Source organism: Ahaetulla prasina, chromosome 4 (assembly GCF_028640845.1).
Source record: "Ahaetulla prasina isolate Xishuangbanna chromosome 4, ASM2864084v1, whole genome shotgun sequence".
Taxonomy (NCBI): domain Eukaryota; kingdom Metazoa; phylum Chordata; class Lepidosauria; order Squamata; family Colubridae; genus Ahaetulla; species Ahaetulla prasina.
The window spans coordinates 24,980,765-25,001,937 of NC_080542.1; the positions used below are offsets into that span (position 1 = coordinate 24,980,765).

Sequence of the window (21,173 nt, forward strand, 5' to 3'; positions counted from 1 at the left end):
TCACGTGAAGTGTTAGTACCACTTTATAATGCCTTGGTAAGGCCACACTTGGAATATTGCATCCAGTTTTGGTCGCCACGATGTAAAAAAGATGTTGAGACTCTAGAAAGAGTGCAGAGAAGAGCAACAAAGATGATTAGGGGACTGGAGGCTAAAACATATGAAGAACGGTTGCAGGAACTGGGTATGTCTAGTTTAACAAAAAGGACTAGGGGAGACATGATAGCTGTGTTCCAATATCTCAGGGGTTGCCACAAAGAAGAGGGAGTCGGGCTGTTCTCCAAAGCACCTGAGGGTAGAACAAGAAGCAATGGGTGGAAACTGATCAAAGAAAGAAGCAACTTAGAACTAAGGAGAAATTTCCTGACAGTTAGAACAATTAATAAGTGGAACGACTTGCCTGCAGAAGTTGTGAATGCTCCAACACTGGAAATTTTTAAGAAAATGTTGGATAACCATCTGACTGAGATGGTGTAGGGTTTCCTGCCTGGGCAAGGGGTTGGACTAGAAGGCCTCCAAGGTCCCTTCCAACTCTGTTGTTATGTTATATGTTATATGTTTTGATGCTGTGGAAAGTATCCACAGTATAATCAGAGGACTGAAGGCTAAAACATACAAAGAACGATAGCAGGAATTGGGTATGTCTAGTCTAGTGAAAAGAAAGACTAGGGGAGACATGATAGCAGTTCCAATATTTGAAAATATTTGGAGCATGAAACTCCTACAAAGACAAGGGGTCAAACTGTTTTCCAAAGCACCAAAAGGCAAGACAAAGTATGGAAAGTAAGGAGAGAAACAACCTAGAAATATTTTTTATTATAATCTGAGATATCTCCCTAGAAAATAGAAGGAAGGATAGTCTAATAATGAAGCGGATATAAACGTGTTGGAATCTTTAGTATCACTCTAACAACAGAGACTTTGAATTGTTGCTATACTAATAAACTGGATTTATTTTTATTAAGCTTTGATGAAAAAGTAATATTTGGCTGGGCCCATACAGTATGCCAAACCACACATCATGGCTTAGAAAGTGGGATAATTAGATTCACACAGTATGTCAGCTCAAGCAATATCCCTTGTTTAGCAATGATATATAAATCTATTCTCTGGATGGATTCTTATATCAGACCACCTAACTTGGTTTCTTTGTTTTTGATTTAGTGTGTTCTATCAATTTAACTACCGTGGCATATACAATAAATGTTATCCTCATAACAAAATATCTGTTGCAAGCTATTGCCGTGGGAACCATATTGTAGCATATAATGAAGCACTAATATGGTAACAATGGGGATTGCAGATGGCTAGAACTCTAGCATTCCCTTTTATATATGAGAACATCATTATAGCTTTATCAAATGGAACCAGCAGTTGCTTCGGTAAGAGGACAGTTATAAATCAGTCACACTCCACTAGCAGGAAACCGATAATGCTACATTAAAAGAGAATTACCAAAGGAGTACTTATGTTCCTGGTATTTCTTTAGTAATTAAGGACTATTAATAAGGATTCAAGATATCATGCTAAACAATTTATAATAGAAAGAACTTCAAAGCTATTAAAATAGGATAATAACAATGATGTAAAGAAGTATAGAATTGTCCTAATTAGAACTAGATAAACATATACGTAGTGATCTTGTGACATTTACCCATGATTAAATGACCCCCACTTTATTCAATTAACACTATTGCCTGTTTTCTGGGTACCCTAATCATAAATTAACCAAGGGGCTACCTTCACATAACACAGGTAGTAATAGCAATAGCAATCACACTTAGACATATTATACCACTCCACAATGCTTTACAGCAGTGGTTCCCAACCTTTTCTTGTTTGAGGCACAACCTTTTCTTGTTTGAGGCACCCTTGGAAAGCCTTTCAAAAGTTCCCGGCACCCTTATAAGGAAATAGATATTTAAAATCTCCGTAGCTCAAAAGTTCCCGGCACCCTCAAAAGATCTCACGGCACCCCTTAGTGCCGCGGCACACTGGTTGGGAACCACTGCTTTACAGCATACTCTGAGCAACTTACAATGTCAGCGTATTGCCCTCAACAATCTGGGTCTTCATTTTACCAACCCTGGAAGGATGGAAGGCTGAATCAATCTTGAGCTAGTCAGGATCGAACTCCTGGCAGTGGGCAGAGTTAGGCAAAGCCAGCTGGGAAAGCCGCAAATGGCGATCACATGATCCAAAGATGTTGCAACCATCATAAATACCTGCCAGCTGTTAAGCTCGCAAATTTTGATTTTGTGACTGTGAGGTCATAAGTGCAAAGACTAGTTATAAGTCATTTTTTTTCAGTGTCATTGTAACCTTGAATGCAACCTCTAAACAGTTTACACTAGGCTACAATACAGCTGGTAAAATAAATGCATTCAGTAGGGTTTGTAAAACAAATAATGGGAAGTTTCTGTAACAAGAGTCAAGCAATTCTTTGATAATAATCAGAGAATATTGCAGTAGAGGTAGTTACTTCTATTCCTTTTAGGAATACACATCACCTTAAAATACAGGTAGTCCTTGACTTACGACCAGAATTGAGCCCAGAATTGATTTGCTAAGTGAGAAATGTGTTGAGTTTTGTCCCATTTTATGACTTTTCTTGCCAGATTTGTTAGTGAATCACTGCAGTTGTTAAATTAGTAACACGGTTGTTAAGTGAATCTGGCTTTTCCATTGATTTTGTTAGTCAGACAGTCGCAAAAGTTGGTCACATGACCCCAGGACACTGCAACTGTCATAAATATGAACCAGTTGCCAAGCATCTGTATGTAAATCACGTGACCATGGGAATGCTGCAATGGTCGTAGATGTGAAAAATGGTCATAAGTCACTTTTTCAGTGCCGTTGTAAATTTGAACAGTCACTAAGTGAACTGTCATAAGTCAAGGACTACCTGTATCTAAAATATGGGAGTGCAATAATTAGCCTAACATAATAATATTTTGGTAATAAAACAAAATATTGGTTGAGTTCATTCAATCTATATACCCATGGTTAACCTGTCTTAAATGCTTTATTAAACTGACCCAATTACCAGTTCATATAACACAATGAACCTTAAAATAACTAATTAGCCAATTACTTCTTTGCCTACTATGTCGTGCTATGTCTGCATGCTGGAAGAAAGATTATTATATTGTTTATACAGCTTATCATACTGCCAACGGCTATGGTTTCTCAGCGCTTTAGAAAAAAACATTAACTTAAATCAAAATCTGAAATATGATAAAAATGATCTAAAGCAACAATTTAAAACAACTGAAATTAGCCAATAAAACTAACTATTTAAAAAGCCTGCTTAAAAACAGGTAGTTTCAGGATATTTAATTGGGAGTCTCATCTCAGCAGGATAAACATTTTAAGAAGGGTAGCTATAGAGAAGACTGGACCCTGTGTTGTCATAAAATAAGCATCTGGCAACCATAGGCAAATTTCAGATTCTCTCAAGTCTTAAAAGAATTTGGAAGTTCTATAGGTCTTTGAAGGTAGTAAAGTAGCATTTTATGTTTCACTCAGAACAGATAGGCTTTTAGCACTGATACAACATACAACTTTGAGCTGCTCCAGGACCAACTTGGTCATTGAGTTCTAATGGAAGGTGAATCATATTAAGAAGATACCAATGGAGGATTAATTTCACCTTGGTGTTTAATTTATTTATTTATTATTTATTTATTTATTTAAATTTTTATACCGCCCTTCTCCCGAAGGACTCAGGGCGGTGTACAGCCAGGATAAAAAACAGTAAATATACAAAGTTAAAAATATCAATTTAAAATACCTATTCAATAGTGGCCGAATTAAAACCGTCAGATTGACCAACCTAAAAATACCCCATATAAAATTACAAAAGATTAAAAAATTTAAAATTTAAAAATTTAAAAATCATACACAGGTAGTCTTTGACTTTAAAAAGTTTGTTTAGTGGCCTTCAAAGTTACAAGGGCACTGAAAAAAGTGACCTATAACTGTTTTTCACGCTTGTAACATCCCCATGATCACATGGTCAAAATTTGAATGCTTGGAAACTGGCATATACTTATTACGGTTGCAGTATCTAGTGGGCTGATGGTATCAGCTTTTGTGACCTTCTGCCAATGGGGAAACCAGATTCACTTAATAACCCTGTGACTAATTTAATAGCTTCAGTGATTCACATAACAAGAAAGTAAGGTTGTAAATTGGGGCAAAATTCACTGAACAAATGTCTCACTTAACAGAAATTTTGGGCTCAATTGTTATTGTATACACTGAGGACTACCAGTATATGAACAAGGGTCATTTGGGATGCTATGTGTGTTTGAGTATTGTACACTAGGTCATATTAACTTAACTTAGTTAATTGTACTTTACAATTTGACATCAGATGGTCAAATACTGTGGCTATAACTGGTAGAAGTATTTTGGTTGGTAACCTAGCTATTTTTGCTACTGTTCTTCATGCTATTGCTATTAAAAAATCATGATTTATTTTCTTTCTTTTCCTTTTTTCATCCCTATTGGCATATGCACAGTTCTTACTTCTAAAGATGGTGAGAGAAATGATGGAGCAAAACTCTTTAACCTGGTAGTCCCAAAGATGCTTTTTTCAAGAGGCAACTGGACTTTCTGGTTTTTCTTTGAAGACGTTTCACTTTTCATCCAAGAAGCTTCTTCAGCTCTGACTGGATGGTGGGGAATCAGAGTCAGACCCGTCTCTGGATGAGAAGCAAAACATCTTCAAAGAAAAACCAGAAAGTCCAGTTGTCTCTTGAAAAAAGTACCTTTGGGACAATCATGATCTGGATGACTGAGAATCTCCATAGACTTTAACCTGGTAAGCTCCAGACACTTGGAATGCAACTTCCAAAGTCCCATCCCATAAACCAGCTGCCTTTGAAGACTGAATACAGGTAGTCCTTGACTTATGACCACAATTGAGCCCAAAATTTCTATTGCTAAGCGAAACAATTGTTAAGTGAGTTTTGTCCCATTTTACGACCTTTCTTGTCATGGTTGTTAACTGAATCACTACACTTGTTAAATTAGTAATATGATTGTTAAGTGAATCTGGCGTTCCCCTTGACTTTCATTGTCGGAAAGTCACAAAAGGTGATTGCATGATCCCGGGACACTGCAACTGTCATAAATATGAGTCAGTTGCAAAGCATCTGAATTTTGAACATGTGACCACAGGATGCTGCAACAGTTGTAAGTGTGAAAAATGGTCATAAGTTATTTTTTTTCAGTGCCATTGTAACTTAGAACGGTCACTAAACAAACTGTTTAGGTAAGTCGAGGACTACCTGTATTGAAGAATGAATATCGTTGTAGCTAAATACATTTGGGGGAATCAGCCTGGGAAAATATACTTTATGAACTTCCTAGTCCACTGGTTGTTCTGTTCCTGCTTAAATGCTCCCTATATCTAGGCCATAGATAACCCATTTATTAAATTAGGATTGTATAGCTAAGCTACTGTCTTGGCAGCAGAAAATTCCATTTATCTTAAAAAAGCAAGAAGAAAACCAAGGATATGAATGGATTTAGGATGAAATATTTAGCTATTTCTAGACACCTACCCACTCGGTTCTACAGGCAGAATGTCCTAACCTCACCTCTGAACTCAGGACAACCTCAAGCTTGTTCTCCTGTTCAAGACAATCAGATTCTGAAATAAACTCGGGGGCGGGGGGGTGGAAACCCAACTTCAACAGCCTCCAATGAAAAACAGCAATGGAGAAGTCTTAGCTTGAATAGAGGAATAGGAATAGGTATTTTCTTCTCTCTCTCTTTCAGTTTTCTCACCCTTCCCTCATTTGTTATTTTTTTTTCTACAGTAGTTTGGTGGGGGGGGGAAACAGCTGCTGGGGTAGAATTTTTTGTGGGAAAAGAACTAAAAAGAAGAAGAAATATTCAGAGATTAGGATTACTTAAAAAACCTCTAACTCCATGGTTTTCCAGTTTCAGAGCTGTTCACATTTTAAAAAAAAGAACAATACTTGGGATAAGAATGGCTATCTTCTCTCATTTAATGTCTGGCTTGTTATGATTCTCTTGTCTTATTTTCGAATTTTTCCAGCATGCAATTTCTGAACGGCTAAGAAAGCATCCCTTTTAGCATCACCCATAACTCTAAGCTAAGACGTTTTTATAACCATGATTTGTTATTCAAATCACAATACAGGTAGTCCTCGACTTGCAACAGTTCATTTAGTGACTGCACAACGGCACCGAAAAAAGTGACCGTTTTTCACACTTACGACTGCTGCAGCATCCCCATGGCCATGTGATCAAAATTCAGATGCTTGGCAACTGATTCATATTTACGATGGTTGCAATGTCACAGCGTCTTGTGACCAGCTTTTGTGATCTTCTGACAAGCAAAGTCAATGGAGAAGCCAGATTCACTTAACAACTGTATTACTAACTTAACAACTGCGGTGATTCATTTAATAACTGTGGCAAGAAAGGTCGTAAAATGGAGCAAAACTCACTTAGCAAATGTTTCGTTTAGCAACATACATTTTGGGCTCAAGTGTGGTCGTAAGTCGAGGACTACCTGTAGATAAAGTCACACATAATGCCCAACTATTAAGTGTGGTTCGTAAATTGCAAGCAAACTAGCATAGATTCATGTGGATCATTCAAACCATTCAAAACTCTTAAGCTGCCCTGAGAGAGAAAGAGAAAGGCATTTCTTTTTTTAATGTTGTGGCTTCTCCCATTGTGATGGAAAGAGTGGCCCAAATCCTTCCCTTCTCCCATCTCTTGCAGAACTTAGGCTCTCTCTTGTTATTAGGCCGCCAGTAGTAAGTATCCTCTGCTCACCCGGCCTTGAACCAGGATCACAGGCTGCCATTCATGAGAATGACTAGCAAACAGCCATACTGGTAAGGTGAAGGTAACAAAGTGCGATTAGCATAAACGGGGCAGACTGTATGTAAAAGGCCTGGTCCATAAGGCTAAAGCCAGCTCTTAGGACGCCCCTAGCAACAGCTTTTGTTCTCCGCTCCATGGGCCGATCCTGCCTCCATTGTCAAGGCTCTTTACTGTGGGAAGGATTTGGAAGGATTGTGTGGTGGGGCAGAATGTCTTTAAGCAATCCGTCCCCATCCACCCTTAGCTTACCCCAACTGGGACCAAGGAAATAGACAGAGGCACCATTGTTCGGGACATGAATGGACCCAGCCTCCTCATGAATGGCTGCCTTATTTTTATGGTTGCTGGGCTTGTTCCCAAAGCGGCTGGGAATGGACCCCAATACGACCCTTGTCAAATCAGGACAGGGATGGGGTGTTGAGGGGGAAAGGGGGTAGAGGACAGAAGCTAGACTTTTTTCTATTTAAAAAATGGGGATGGGGGTTAAAAAAAAACACACCCCACTGTTTTCACTCCAGAGATGGAGTGAAGAAGAATTGAAGGAAAAGATGGTAGATTTGGTGATGGAATTGGGGGTTAGCGCTCTTGCTCTCTCTCCAGGGAAATTGCTTGCCAAGTTTTTCTGCTGAACCAATTTGGTCCAAACGATTGAGGGAAGTATTATGGTATCACACAATTGTTGTCAGCTTGTACCCTCCCAACTATGCAGGATTCTGCCTCCTGCAGCTTGTTGTTGGCTGTTACAGGATGTAATGTCCCTCACTTTTAAAGAGTCCCAGATTGGGAAGACTCATACAATACCTCAAGGGATCTTCTGAACAAAAGTTGCTCCCTCCAGACCATAGATGTTTTCCATCTCGGCCCATTTAGTTTGGTTGTCTTACACGTTGCTCCGGTTTCCAAAATTTTGCAAAGGGAAAAGGAGGAAGATGTTGGTGGCAATGAGTGATCTGAAAAATGTAGGTTCAGGGATCTTCAGTAGTTTTAGTCTCCCTTTTGCTTAATTGGCAAGATCTAAATAGTTCTGGATCATTTCTTTTTTAATGTGGACACTCAGAGTCACAATGGTGCAATAGGCAGCCATATAAATCAAATACATACATAACATCTGCACAATTGATAGCTTGTCTGTATTACCAAATGTTTGATGTTTATTTCTAAGTGAGAATTCTAGGGATTTTAGTCACCTTTTATTGATTTCTGTTATCTGTAGAAAAAAATGTCCTTCCTTTTTTTATTTCCCTTATTTAGTACCTTCTCTCAATCTTTCGACTTTTACATGTACTGGAAATATAATTTCCAGAAACTTTAACATGGGGAATTTCTAATAGATCTGTTGAGAAGATTGACATGTTGGGAAATGGAACAATTACAAGTAGCCCTCAACTTTCAACAGTTCATTTAATGATCGTTCAAAGTTACAACATCACTGAAAAAAAGTAACTTATGATTGTTTTTCACACTTACAACTATTGCAGCATCCCCATGGTCACATGATCAAAATCCAGATGCTTTGGCAACTGATTCATATTTATGACCATTGCAGTGTCCTGGGGTCATGTGATCCTCCTTTTGTGACCTTAGAAGCAAAATCAATTGGTATTGATTTACTGAATTTACTGAACAACTGTGTTACTGACTTAACAACTGCAGCGATTGACTTAACAACTGTGGCAAGAAAAGTCATAAAATGGGGCAAAATTCACTTAACAAATGTTTCACTTAGCAACAGACATTTTTGGTTCAATTATGGTTGTAAATTGAGGATTATCCATACAGTCAACAGGGCTGTAATCTAAGAACAGAGATTCCCAAGTTCTTTGACATATGCAAATGTTCCTTTTTTGATGGTTTTGGGAAGAGAGTGGCTTCATAAAACATAGGTTAGGAAGGAAAAGTTAGGAGTGAGGATTCTATGGCAGGATTCACTCATTCCAATTTATTTAACAAACTACAATCAGCTTTCATGTTACACACTTAACCAAATTCAAACACTTCAGATATGGTTAAGCGCTACATGTGGCTCAATCAAAAAGTTCCTAGAAACAGGTTTATATGTGGCAGAGAAAAGGCATATGCTGTAGTCAGTGGTGGGTTGCTACCGGTTCACCCTGGATCGGGCAAACTGGTAGCAGCAGTGGTAGGAGGCTCCGCCCACCCGCCCGGATGTCTCTGCACATGTGCAGATGCTTCTGTACATGCGCAGAAACATCGCATGAGCACACAAGCGCGAGCACATAAATGAACCAGTAGCGACGGGATTTGAATCCCATTACTGACTGTAGTACACCATTTCTCAACCTTGACAGGTTTAAGATGTGTGGACTTCAATTTTCAGAATTCCTCAGCCAGCCATGCTGGCTGGGGAATTCTGGGAGTTGTAGTCCACACTTTTTAAAGTTGCCAAGGTTGAGAAACTCTGTGGTAGTGCCCTCCACCGTCTGAAATTCAACACTGACTTTTGGCTATCAAGAGGCAGATTAACTTCAATTTATTTGGCTGTACCAGAATTAGGCTCTAAAAAGTGGTCTTTTATTTACAATCCCAAATTGGGCTAGAATTTCCATTACTAAGCAAGACAGTTGTTAAGGGAGTCATACCCGATTCTTTGACCTTTTTGTCACAGTTAATAAACGTATCACGGCAGTTATTAAGTGAATCATGCAGCTATTATGCGAATCTGGCTTTCCACATTGTCGTTGCTTGTTGGAAGCTGGCTATGGAAAGTTGCAAATGGCAACCACATGATCCTGGGATTCTGCATTCGTCCTAAATCCATGCTGGTTGCCAAGTACTTGAATTTAGATCACGTGACCGTGAGGATGCTGCAATGTCATAAATGCGAGAACCCGGTTGTAATTCCTCTTTCTTCAGTGCCATTGTATTTTCAAACTAAACAAATCTTTGTAAGTCAAGGACTATCTGTACTACATACTGCCTCTAGCATTCCACTTCCTTGTCTCATATCTGTGTCCTCTGTTGGAGAGATAATCAGTATATGCTTTAATATTTCTTATTTTGCTGATTTCAGCATCCCCATGAAGCCTGGAGGAGTAAAGGGTGGGGGGATGGAAAAATCTTGACTTCTCATCTGAAAACATATAAATATATTACAAGTTGGCTATAAAACTAACACCATGCTGCTTCCCTTCTGCCCGCTAATGTCTGTTCAGCAAATGTGTTTTGCATTGTTACTATTTTGTAGTAAGTACAACACGATCCGTTTGGAGCTTAAACATTCTGTTAAGACATCCGCCAGCTTCTCAGAAGAGAAGCTGTTATGACCCTTTTTGCTAGCAGGCTCTCCTTGGGAAAACTCTGCAGAAAAAGCTGCCGAGAGAATGAATGACAGAATGACCGGGAAGGGGTGGGGGGTGGGGGCAAGGAGGAACTTTTAAGCAGCCTTCTTTTGTGTGAGAACAAACGAAGTGTTAAAACAGCAATTGTAACAGATCCCCCCCACCTCCCTCTCAAGGATGAGTCCTTCCTTTCGGCTTCATTCATGTCGAAATTGACAAAACCACATGCTATTTGTCAGGTTCAGTCATCAGTTTTGATGGTTGGCCTTTTTGTGTGTGTGTGGGCCATACACCTTTCATTCTTTAAAAGAGGGGTGCATTTACAGGTATCGTTATTCACTCCAAGCATTCACTGATTATTATTTTTAAAGCACAGTGAGTTTTATAAAGACGACACTATCTGTAGCCAGCTACGATGGAGGAAAACTGAGAAGGGCAGAAGGATGTTGTGACGCAAATCCTGAGTTTTCATCCCAGGGTCTGGCACAGATGTGTAAGTTAAGCATCATGGTGCATGTTTAATCTCTCCTGGTCCCACCTGAGGACATCCAGATCTGCAGACTTGCAAAGGTGGAACAGGGATTATAGGAGAGAGAAAAAACAAAACAAAAAGACAGCTCAGCTAGATAACTGAGTCCAATTGCTCTTCCTTTGCTGTTCTACTATTCCAAGGATATCCTGACCTACCTGTTACAACCTCTACCAATATGGCAGACTCCTTCTTTTTACCTTTCCCTCTCTGAAGAGCAGATTTTTGATGTAGAAACGATGGAATACAGATCAGGATTTAAAACCTTTGCTTATAGCACAGCTAAGCTCTCTTTCTCCCCCCCTTCCACTCTGTGTGTGTGTGTGTGTGTGTGTGTGTGTATGTGTGTGTGTGTGTGTAGGAGGTGGGGGAGGGAGAGAAGCTGAAGGGGGACAGCAGTAGAAACAAGTGAAATTGGGGACTGGTTTGCAGAGAGTGCAAGACCTGGAATAACAAGTACACAAAGGGGCTTGGTGAGGATGTGATGGAATAGAGAGAATGGGACACAATTTCTTATTCTGAATGGAACAAGAGGCTCATTGTGGCTTCATTTCAGGAAAAAAAAGGGGGGGGACGGGGGAGATGATGGGAGATGAATGAGAGATGGGAGAAAACTACCAGAGGCTTGAAAGAAACAGAGAAACCAATAATATTCTAGACAGTAAATGTCTGGAGGGGGTGGATATTGAGGAACTGGGCTTTGTAGCTTTTCTCTTAGAGAAGGAACCGTAGAATTCCCACAAAAGCCACTTTTACTGTGACTTAGCTGCCAATTGATACGTACACCTTACTTAGTTTCTAACTAGCCTGCGCTGCTAAATTAACCAGGAATTTAATCTTACCCTATTGACTGAACCAAGGTGATTGAACCGTTGCTTTATAAACCAAAAGAAAATCTTGTTACGCATGACTGGCTTGTAAAGGATGCCAGAATCCAAGAAGCTGAGCTTGGCCGAGTGTGGTAGATTTATGCAAGCATTGTCTTCTGCATGACCCTTATTTGTGAAATGATTACCTTGGCAAAGGATTAGTGTGTGCTTCCTTCATCTAAAGTCAGGGCTTCTTTTTCAGTTGAGCTCAGCTGCTGGTGGCTTCATGGCCGTTCCCACCTAGCTGTCTTAGCAGCAGTATGGAAATGGTGTCACTATCTTTTTCCAACAAGCCTTTTCCCTTTTCCAGTCTAGACCAAAGCCCTGGGATTCTCTGGAGAACTCCCATTAAATACTAACTAGATCTGAGCTCAGACAAAATTGACCAGGTGCTGCCAGCTGGCTGATCCCCAATCTATTACTTTCCAATGTTTTAGACCATAGTTCCCATTTTTCTTTGATCGATGTTCTTAATGACTGTCTGGATTCAGAGATTACTTAAAAATTAGGTAATTTTGGACGGAGAAATGGTATCTTTGATAACTCTTGGTGGTACAGGTAGTCCTCGACTTACAACCATTCATTTAGTGACTGTTTGAAATTACAATGTCACTGACTTAGAAGTGGTCTTCGCGCAACCAGTGCAGCATCTCCAGGATCACATGATCAAAATATGGACACTAGGCAATTGCCCAGTAATTACGAAGGTCTTAATGTCATGTAATTGTCATTTGCGACCTTCCCATCTGGCTTCCGACAAGCAAAATCAGCAGATTTAGTTGATTTAGTTAATGACCATGTGATTCACTCAAGAGTAATTTGGTTAACAACCATTGCAAAAAAGGTCGTAAAATCAAGTGCGGCTCACTTAACAACTGCCTTGCTTAGCAATGGAAATTCTGGTTCCAGTTGTGACTGTAAATCAAGAACTACCTGTAACAGAATATCAGAGTTGGAAGGGACCTCGGAGGCCATCTAGTCCAACCCCTTGCTCAAGCAGGAGACCCTATACCATTTCAGAAAAACAGTTCTTAAAAACCTCCAGGTTTTGGAGTGCCCACATGTAATGCCACCCTCTGGAAACTCTTAGATGGAACCACAAATATATGTACACTCCCAGAGTAATTAATTTCATCAGAAAATCAATTGTCATAATAGTCATAATAGCCTATAATTTTCCATATGCAGTTCCCCTCAATGAAAATGGTTGGTTGGTTCAGATGAGTTTTTCTGCATCTTAGCAACTTGAAGATAAGTGAGCTTCACCTCCCAGAATTCCCCAGCCAGTATGAGGGATTCTGGGAGTTGAAATCCAACACTGTTTAAGAGTAATCTTCCCTGAATTCATGTCCTTTAGATGTGTTGGGCAGCTCCCAGAATTCCCTGGCCAATATGTCTTTGCTTGTGCTATTTAAGAGTTATGGTAGGTACAGTCCTGAAACATCTGGAAGCCATGAGTTTGGAGAAGGCTGTTTTAGACACAGGAAATGGGGCATAAGACCTTTCTATTCAAAAAGGCCACGAAGGCTGTCTAATAGGTGAAATGGAGCTACCATGCCCTAAGACTGAAAGTGAAAGTATGCTGAAGAGAGTAGGGGTATGCAGCCACCAGGTGGGATCTTCCCAATTCCTCAGGCCACTTGATCCAGAGTCTAAGGACTGCAATACAGGTAATCCTTGCCTTACAACCACAATTGAGCCCAAAAGTTCCATTGCTAAGCAAGACAGTTGTTAAGTGAGTTTTTCCCCATTTAACGACCTTTCTTGCCTCAGTTGTTAAATGATTCACTGCAGTTGTTAAGTTAGTAACATAGTTAAGTGAATCTAGCTTCCCCGAGACATAGCAACTGTCCCAAATACACACCAGTTGCTAAGCGTGTATTTGAATTTTGATCAGGTGACCACGGGGCAACTGTCATAACCGTAAAACAGTCATGCCACTTTTTTCAGCGCCATTGTAACTTTGAATGGTCACTAAACGAATGGTTGTAAACCAAGGATTACCTACATAGCTCTTTACATCTGTCAGAAATTATTTTAAAGCAGAATCAAGCTTGGCATTACAAACGTGTCTTGAGGATTAAAACCAGTCAGTTTTCCTAACACTGAACCTGTTTCAACGCCTGGTTGCCTATTTTATAGAAAATGACATTTCTAGCCTAGAAATGACAGCTATTGCAGAACGGGGTCTTCCTTTACCAGCAGATGATAACTGCAGCCACGCAGCTCCAGGTGACACAGCAAACCCTTTGTGTCTTCGTCTCCTCCTCATCTTCATTACTGCAGCAGCAAAAACGGATCAGGTAGACGCAGATGAGAACTAGACTGATGGCAAAGCACAAACCCGAGACACTGGCCAGAAACAGAAGTGCCTAAAGAATGAATACAGATTTAAAAATAAATAAATAAATAAAACTAAGTAGTTTTCAGTTCATAAGTTAGTGTAAGAAAATACAGGTAATCCTTGACTTACAGCCTCAATGCATCCCTTAACATTTCTGCTGCTAAGTGAGACACTAGTTAGGTGAATTTTGCCCCATTTTGCGACCTGTCTTGCCACGGTGGTTAAATGAATCACTGTGGTTGTTAAGTTAATAACATGGTTGGCTGGCTTCCCTTTTGATTTTGCTTGCCAGAAGGTCTCAAAAGATGATCACATGACCCTGGGACGCTACAATTTCAAATTTCAAACTTTTATTGTCAGAATACAACATGTGTACAGTGAGATTGACTAAGCCTCCCTTCGTGCATCCCCTCATCCCCAACCCAATACAACCATCCTAAATATGAGTCAGTCTCTGAATTTTGATCACATGACCATGGGGATTCTGCAACAGTCATAAGTGTGAAAAACGGTCATAAGTCACTCTTTTCAGTGCCATTGCAAATTTTAACGGTCACTAAATGAGGATTAATCTGTGAAGTGCAACATTGTACATCCATGTTCTCCTTATCAACACAAATGCTACATGTCACCGTTCTTTCTCTTGTCACATTTCTAGTCGTGATGAATAAGGAGATAGGTTTGATAGCATGAAGGTAGGGTCCGTTTCTAAGACCATTTTTCCATTATAGCTTTTTTGAGCTTTCTCCTCACTGACAAACAATGATTGAAAGATTTTAGAAGAGACTGTCAAATACCGATGAGGAAACAGCACTAGGGTTCTTGTAGGTCAAAGCTGCTCAGTATTGCTATTCAAAAGTCATTGTGCGGCTTCTCTGTTTTTCCCTCTTTAATTTTTTTTATATGCTTAAAAATAAAAGATGGGGTAAGCAGTTAAGAAAACACGGCTAGCTTTGAAAAGAAGACAACATTCTCCCCCCCCCAACCCCCAAATCCTGGGAAATGAATGTACCACTGGAAGCATAAGGAGAAAGCTGTGGGGCAGCTTTCAAAGCATTTGGACAAAATGCAGCTGCTTTAATGTTTCAAAAAGAGAAGCTTTTGTGCTTTCTGAAGCGTCTCTTCCAAAGGCTTTACACAGACCTATTGTGTGATGAAAGTTTTATCTGGGAAAACTGTTGCAAACCTGGTATCCTCCTGATGTGGTCTCCATCAACGTGCCTCCCTTGCACATATCCATTAGCCCTTCCTATCTCTTACTTCATTCCCTCATGAAACTATTTGGACCAGTATTTCCCTCTTGTTTGATACAGAGTAGAAAAGTGGGGGTGAGAAACAGAGGGCAATTCATATTCCGATGTGCCTTTGCCATGCATCTAGTATTTCTAAGTTACAATCTGGAGAAATGACGCGAAAACTCATTTGGCATTTATAGTGGTAGTCTTTGAGTTACAATTGTTCGTTTAGTGACCGTTCATAGCTACAAAGGCACTGAAAAAAGTGACTTGTAATCATTTTTCACACGAGCGTCGCAGCATCCCCGTGGTCACATGATCAAAATTTGGATGCTTGGCAACCGATTCATATTTATGATGGTTGCAGAGTCCCTCGGTCACATGATCCTGTTTCGGGATATTCTGACAAGCAAAGTCAATGGGGAAGCCAGAATCACTTAACAACCATTTACTAATTTAACAGCTGCAGTGATTTGGTTAACAACTGTGGCAAGTTAGGTCATAAAATCAGGCAAAACTCACTTAACGACTGTCTTGCTTAGCAACAGAAACCTGAGGCTCAATTGGGGCTGTAAGTTGATGACCTGTAGTACTAAATGTACTGCGATTAATGATTTTATTGCTTATTTAAATCAGACTCTATAGCAGGGGTCTCCAACCTTGTCAACTTTAAGATTTGTGGACTTCAACTCCCAGAGTTTTTTTATTTTTTTATTTATTTATTTGAATTTATATCCCGCCCTTCTCCGAAGACTCAGGGCGGCTTACACTATGTTAAGCAATAGTCTTCATCCATTTTTATATTATATACAAAGTCAACTTATTGCCCCCAACAATCTGGGTCCTCATTTTACCTACCTTATAAAGGAGGGAAGGCTGAGTCAATCTTGGGCCTGGTGGGACTCGAGCCTGCAGTAATTGTAATTGCAGGCAGCTGTGTGTTAATAACAGGCTGCATTAGCAGCCTGAGCCACTTCCCAGCCCAGCTTTGCTGGCTGAGGAACTTTGGGAGTTGAAGTCCACAAGTCTTAAAGTTGCCACGGTTGGAGACTCCTGCTCTATAGTATGTTTTTCTGCTCACATTGTCTAGTTTTGATTTCAAAATAAAAGATAACTTATAAAAATACATACACAGGCTGGAGCCCCAATCTTTCATAAAGCACAAAAGATTTCTTAGGAATATTTGACAAATAAGTTCAGAACCACGGCTTCCTGCAAATCTTCATTGCTTTATGGATTTTGGAGAAGTTAATGAGTTTCCCAGTCATTATTGTTTAGCATAAAAAAATTCAATCTACTGTGAGCCATTTGTCACAATAATAATATATGTCCCTCAATCCTACCTCCATGGGGTCCTTGATGCTCTCTGAGCTTGGTAGTTTTTTTGTAGACGTTTCATTACCAAACTAGATAACATCATCAGTGCTAGATGATGTCAGGTCTAGCACTGATGATGTTACTTAGCTTGGTGATGAAACGTCTGCAAGAAAACCACCAAGCTCAGAGAGCATCAAGGACCCATATTTGAAACCCTGAACTACAAACATTCTCTCCTATCAATCCAACCTCCATTTTCTTTCCCTTTCCCTAAAAGTTGCTGGTTCATACCATGATCCTTGTGTATGTTGATGTCATTCGTATGTTGATGTCTGACAGTTAGAACAATTAATCAGTGGAACAACTTGCCTGCAGAAGTTGTGAATGCTCCAACACTGGAAATTTTTAAAGAAAATGTTGGATAGCCATTTGCCTGAAATGGTGCAGGGTTTCTTGCCTGGGCAGGGGGTTGGACTAGAAGACCTCCAAGATCCCTTCCAACTCTGCTATTATGAATTCTTATGAATTTGCTCCTTTTTCTGCCTGGGGAGATGTGGCTTCTTTTATTGTCCTCCTTCAAAAAATTTTGGAATGTATTCCTGTGTGATCTTCTATCTGGTTAACACCAATAGGAAACCTGTAGCCTACCAGATATTGTGCTGAAGTCTCCTGGCCAGCAGTCTTACCAGTAAGATCAGGAGAAGGAATACTGGAAACCGGAGTTCAGCAAAACTGAAGGATCACAGGCCCACAGGCTTTATAAAAGGATACAATAGAATAATAGTACTAATAAAAACAACAGAATTCAGCGGAATCTAGTCCCATTTCCACTTAACTTGACAATGAGCCAAAATAAAACAGAATTAGGCTTCTTTTTTGGTAAACACACTCTGTGTCCTTGCTTTCTATTTGAACCCAGAATTTCAGCGTTTGGAAAAAACAAAGGCTTGAATATTTTAAAGTAGCACAGAATACAAACAGTCCTGCATTGTTTAGATGTTAATCCTGGCTGTACAGACTTATTCAAATACCAGAAGACACCCTCTGTTTATAACTTTAAGGTTTCTAGATTGGTTTACAACATCTGTGCAGATGTTCTTCAATCCTTGATGTCTGGAGAAGGTGCTTTACAAACCTATAGACCAGGGATGTCAAACTCAAGGCCCAGGGGCTAGATCCGGTCTGTTGGGTACTTAGATCTGGCCCGTGGGATCACCCTGGAAACAGCGAGTTTCCACAGGAAATGGACTCTCAAGCTCCGTTTTCGGCTGCTACGGCGTCCTGCAACCTTCTGCCAGTGAAAATGGCAGAGAGTTGCAGGAGGCCGTGGCATCGAAAACAGAGCTCAGGAGCCCATCTTCGCTGGCAGAGCACTTGGGCCACCACAGGCGCCCCCGACAGGAGTGACATCAATCTGGCCACGCCCACCCTGTCCATCCCCACCCCCACCCCCGAGGTCAAACACAACTCTGATGTGTCCCTTAATTAAATTGAGTTTGAGACCCCTGCTATAGACCGTATACAGGTAGTCCTCAACTTACAACAGTTCGTTTAGTGACCGTTCAAAGTTACAATGGCACTGAAAAAAATGACTTATGGCCGTTTTTCACACTTACGACCATTACAGCATCCCCATGGTCACAAAATTCTTGGCAATTGACTCATATTTATGATGGTTGCAGTGTCCTGCGGTCAAGCGATCCTCTTTTGTGACCTTCTGACAAGCAAAGCCAATGGGGAAACCATGGCATATTCCCTTAAGAATCGGGTTACTAACTTAACAACTACAGTCATTCACTGAACAACCATGGCCAAAAAAAAAAAGGTTATAAAATGGAGCAAAATTCATTTAACAAATGTCTCATTTAGCAACAGAAATTTGGGGCTGAATGGTGGTCGTAAGTCAAGGACTACTTGTAAATATTTATTTATTTATTTCCCCATATTTTTCTTCTTGCTTCTTTCCCATCCAGGGTTATTCGACAGTTTTTCCAGCTGATCTCCTGACTCAGAATACAGCAGGTTCCAAGTGCCGTCCTGATGTCTGAGATTGCCTGAAGCCATAAGTTCTGGGCATGAGTAAGAGTATTTATTTGCTTCGTGCGCTCTCTCTCTCTCTCTCTCTTTACCTCTCCCTCTGACAAGCAGATTACAGGCAATCTGACAATTTGCCTGGGCTGAGACTCTACAATCTGTGCCGACAACAGCTGGCACAGGCAGGGAGTGGCTGGTGGTAAAGTCTGTTACTAGCCTTTCAAGCCTGAAAACATTTTCAATCACAAGAGCTCATCCAGCATCTATTCAAGGCTCACACAAGTAACCATCCATTTTCACCCCAGAGCTGATGTACCACTTCACACAAAGGTATTTACCATATTTTCTTTCCTGCAGATGCTATTCACCAAAAGTTCATTAACCTTTGCTTACCCACTAACTTTTGAGACCCTCTCCACCAACCAGATATGACATTTCAAACACACCCTGTTCCTTGTCTGATAATTCCTCTTCTCGCTCTAAAATCTTTCGTTCCTGCCTCATATCTGGCTTGCAAAACATCTGGCAGCCAAATTAGGCCAAGGGCATCAACTTTTAGCACTTAAACACAGGGCAAAAATTACAATTAAAAAATAGCAGAGGTTAAATATTACTGTGAGAATCCAGATCCAAAACAAATGCACCAAACCTCACCACTGTGGCGTCAATCAATGAGAATAGAATTGGAAGGGATATTGGAGGTCTTCTAGACCAACCCCCTGCTCAAGCAGGAGATGAGCCATAGGACTGTCTTCTTGTGTTGTCCAGCAATTGGAATTCAGAGGCGGCTATTGCTACCGGATGTAATGTGTAGCCATCATGCTTAATAAGCTTCTAGCACCATTATCCTCCATGAATTTGTTAACAAGCACTTGCCCATCACTTAAGATCTTCTTTGGAAGGCCTTCTCTTGAAACATTAATAAAGAGGAGTCTTCTGATAAAGTGGAATGCCATAAACACTTTCATCATAATAAATTTGTTAGCTCTGAAGAAGTTGCCAGACATTTTATTGCTTATGCTGCAATATTTGGGAGATGTTGGGAACTTTCTGGGAACTCTGCTACAGCATGTTCACCTTTTAAAAAACATATTTTAAGTGCCTTTCAGTGCATTTCTTTGTTTATTCATTACTTTTATTCAATTGAATACACCACCGTCTCCTTCATTCCCACCTCCCCTTAACAACTATTCTGTGAGATAGATTTGATTGACAGAGTGCCAGATTTCTTTGGAATATATTTTGCTTCATTTTAAATGATAGCTGAAAACAATTGTATTGACCAGGAGTCTGTAAAGAGTCCCAGTCACCCACATCATGGTTGTCCCAAAGCAGAGGTGGGTTTCAGCAGGTTCTGACCAGTTCTGGAGGACCAGTAGCAGAAATTTTGAGTAGTACGGAGAACCGGTAGTAAAAATTCTGACTGGCCATCTATTCCCCATTTATTCTTTGCCTCCCAAGTCCCAGCTGATCGGGAGGAAATGGGGATTTTGCAGTAACCTTCCCATGGATTGGGGAGGGAATGGAGATTTTACAGTATTCTTTCCGTGGAGTGAGGTGGGAATGGAGATTTTACAGTATCCTTGCCATGTCACGCCCACCAAGCCACACCCACAGAACTGGTAGTAAAAAAATTTGAAACCCACCACTGTCCCAAAGATGCTTTTTCAGGAGGCAACTGGACTTTCTTGTTCTTTTCTTGGAAGACATTTTGCTTCTCATCCAAGAAGCTTCTTCAGCTCTGACTGGATGGTAGGCAATGGAAGGATTTATATTCCTTGCAGACAGCTGGTCACTTGCATCCTTTTAGAGGGTCCTTGAAGCACTTGGAGGTTTTATCTATGTCCTTAGGCTCCTGGTTCCTGTAGTCCTCAATTTTTCTCTGGAAATCCATTCCTACTCCCACACCATTCCAAGGATGTTCATCCCAAATTGTATAGCTAAAAGTAGTGTATTGGCCAGAGTTTATTACCATGTTTCCCCGAAAATAAGACTGTGTCTTATATTTTTTTGAACCCTGAAATATGCACTTAGCCTTATTGCCATGCACTCAAAAACCCGATTGGGCTTATTATTATTATTCAAGGTTTTGGTAATTCTTCAAGGTTTTGGTAATTATCTTTAAAGCGCTCCATGGCATTGGGCCAGGATACTTACGGGACCGCCTACTGCCTCCCACTGACCCGTACGCTCTCACAGGGAGGGACTCCCACTGACCCGTACGCTCTCACAGGGAGGGACTCCTCAGAGTGCCGTCAGCCAGGCAGTGCCGGCTGGCGACGCCCAGGGGAAGGGCCTTTTCTGTGGGGGCTCCCACCCTTTGGAACGAACTTCCCCCAGGACTTCGTCAACTTCTGGACCTTCGGACCTTTCGCCGCGAGCTTAAGACACATCTTTTTATTTGCGCAGGACTGGACTAGGTTTTTTTAAATTTTAAATTTGGTTTTAATGGGGTTTTTATTATTCCATTGGGGTTTTAATATTCGGCCGTATTTAATAATTTTTTTAATTGGGGTTTTAACTTGTATTTATGTATATTTTATGTGGCTGTTAACCGCCCTGAGTCCCTTGGGAGATAGGGCGGTATACAAATATGATTAAATAAATAAATAAAATAAATAAATTATCAGGGAATCTCTTATTTTGGGGGAAACAGGGTAGAAAATTTAACCC

At 40.4% G+C, this 21,173-nt stretch overlaps 1 protein-coding gene across 2 annotated transcripts in view; it reads right to left on the reverse strand.

Moving 5' to 3' along the window:
* The window catches only part of TTYH1 (tweety family member 1), a 101,469-nt gene that overhangs the window by 52,526 nt on the left and 27,770 nt on the right, over positions 1–21,173 (reverse strand). For both annotated transcript variants that reach the window (XM_058183581.1, XM_058183580.1), the window contains exon 2: positions 13,770–13,942. In XM_058183581.1, coding sequence (XP_058039564.1) covers positions 13,770–13,942 — 173 coding nt within the window. The remainder of the gene's footprint in view (positions 1–13,769; positions 13,943–21,173) is intronic.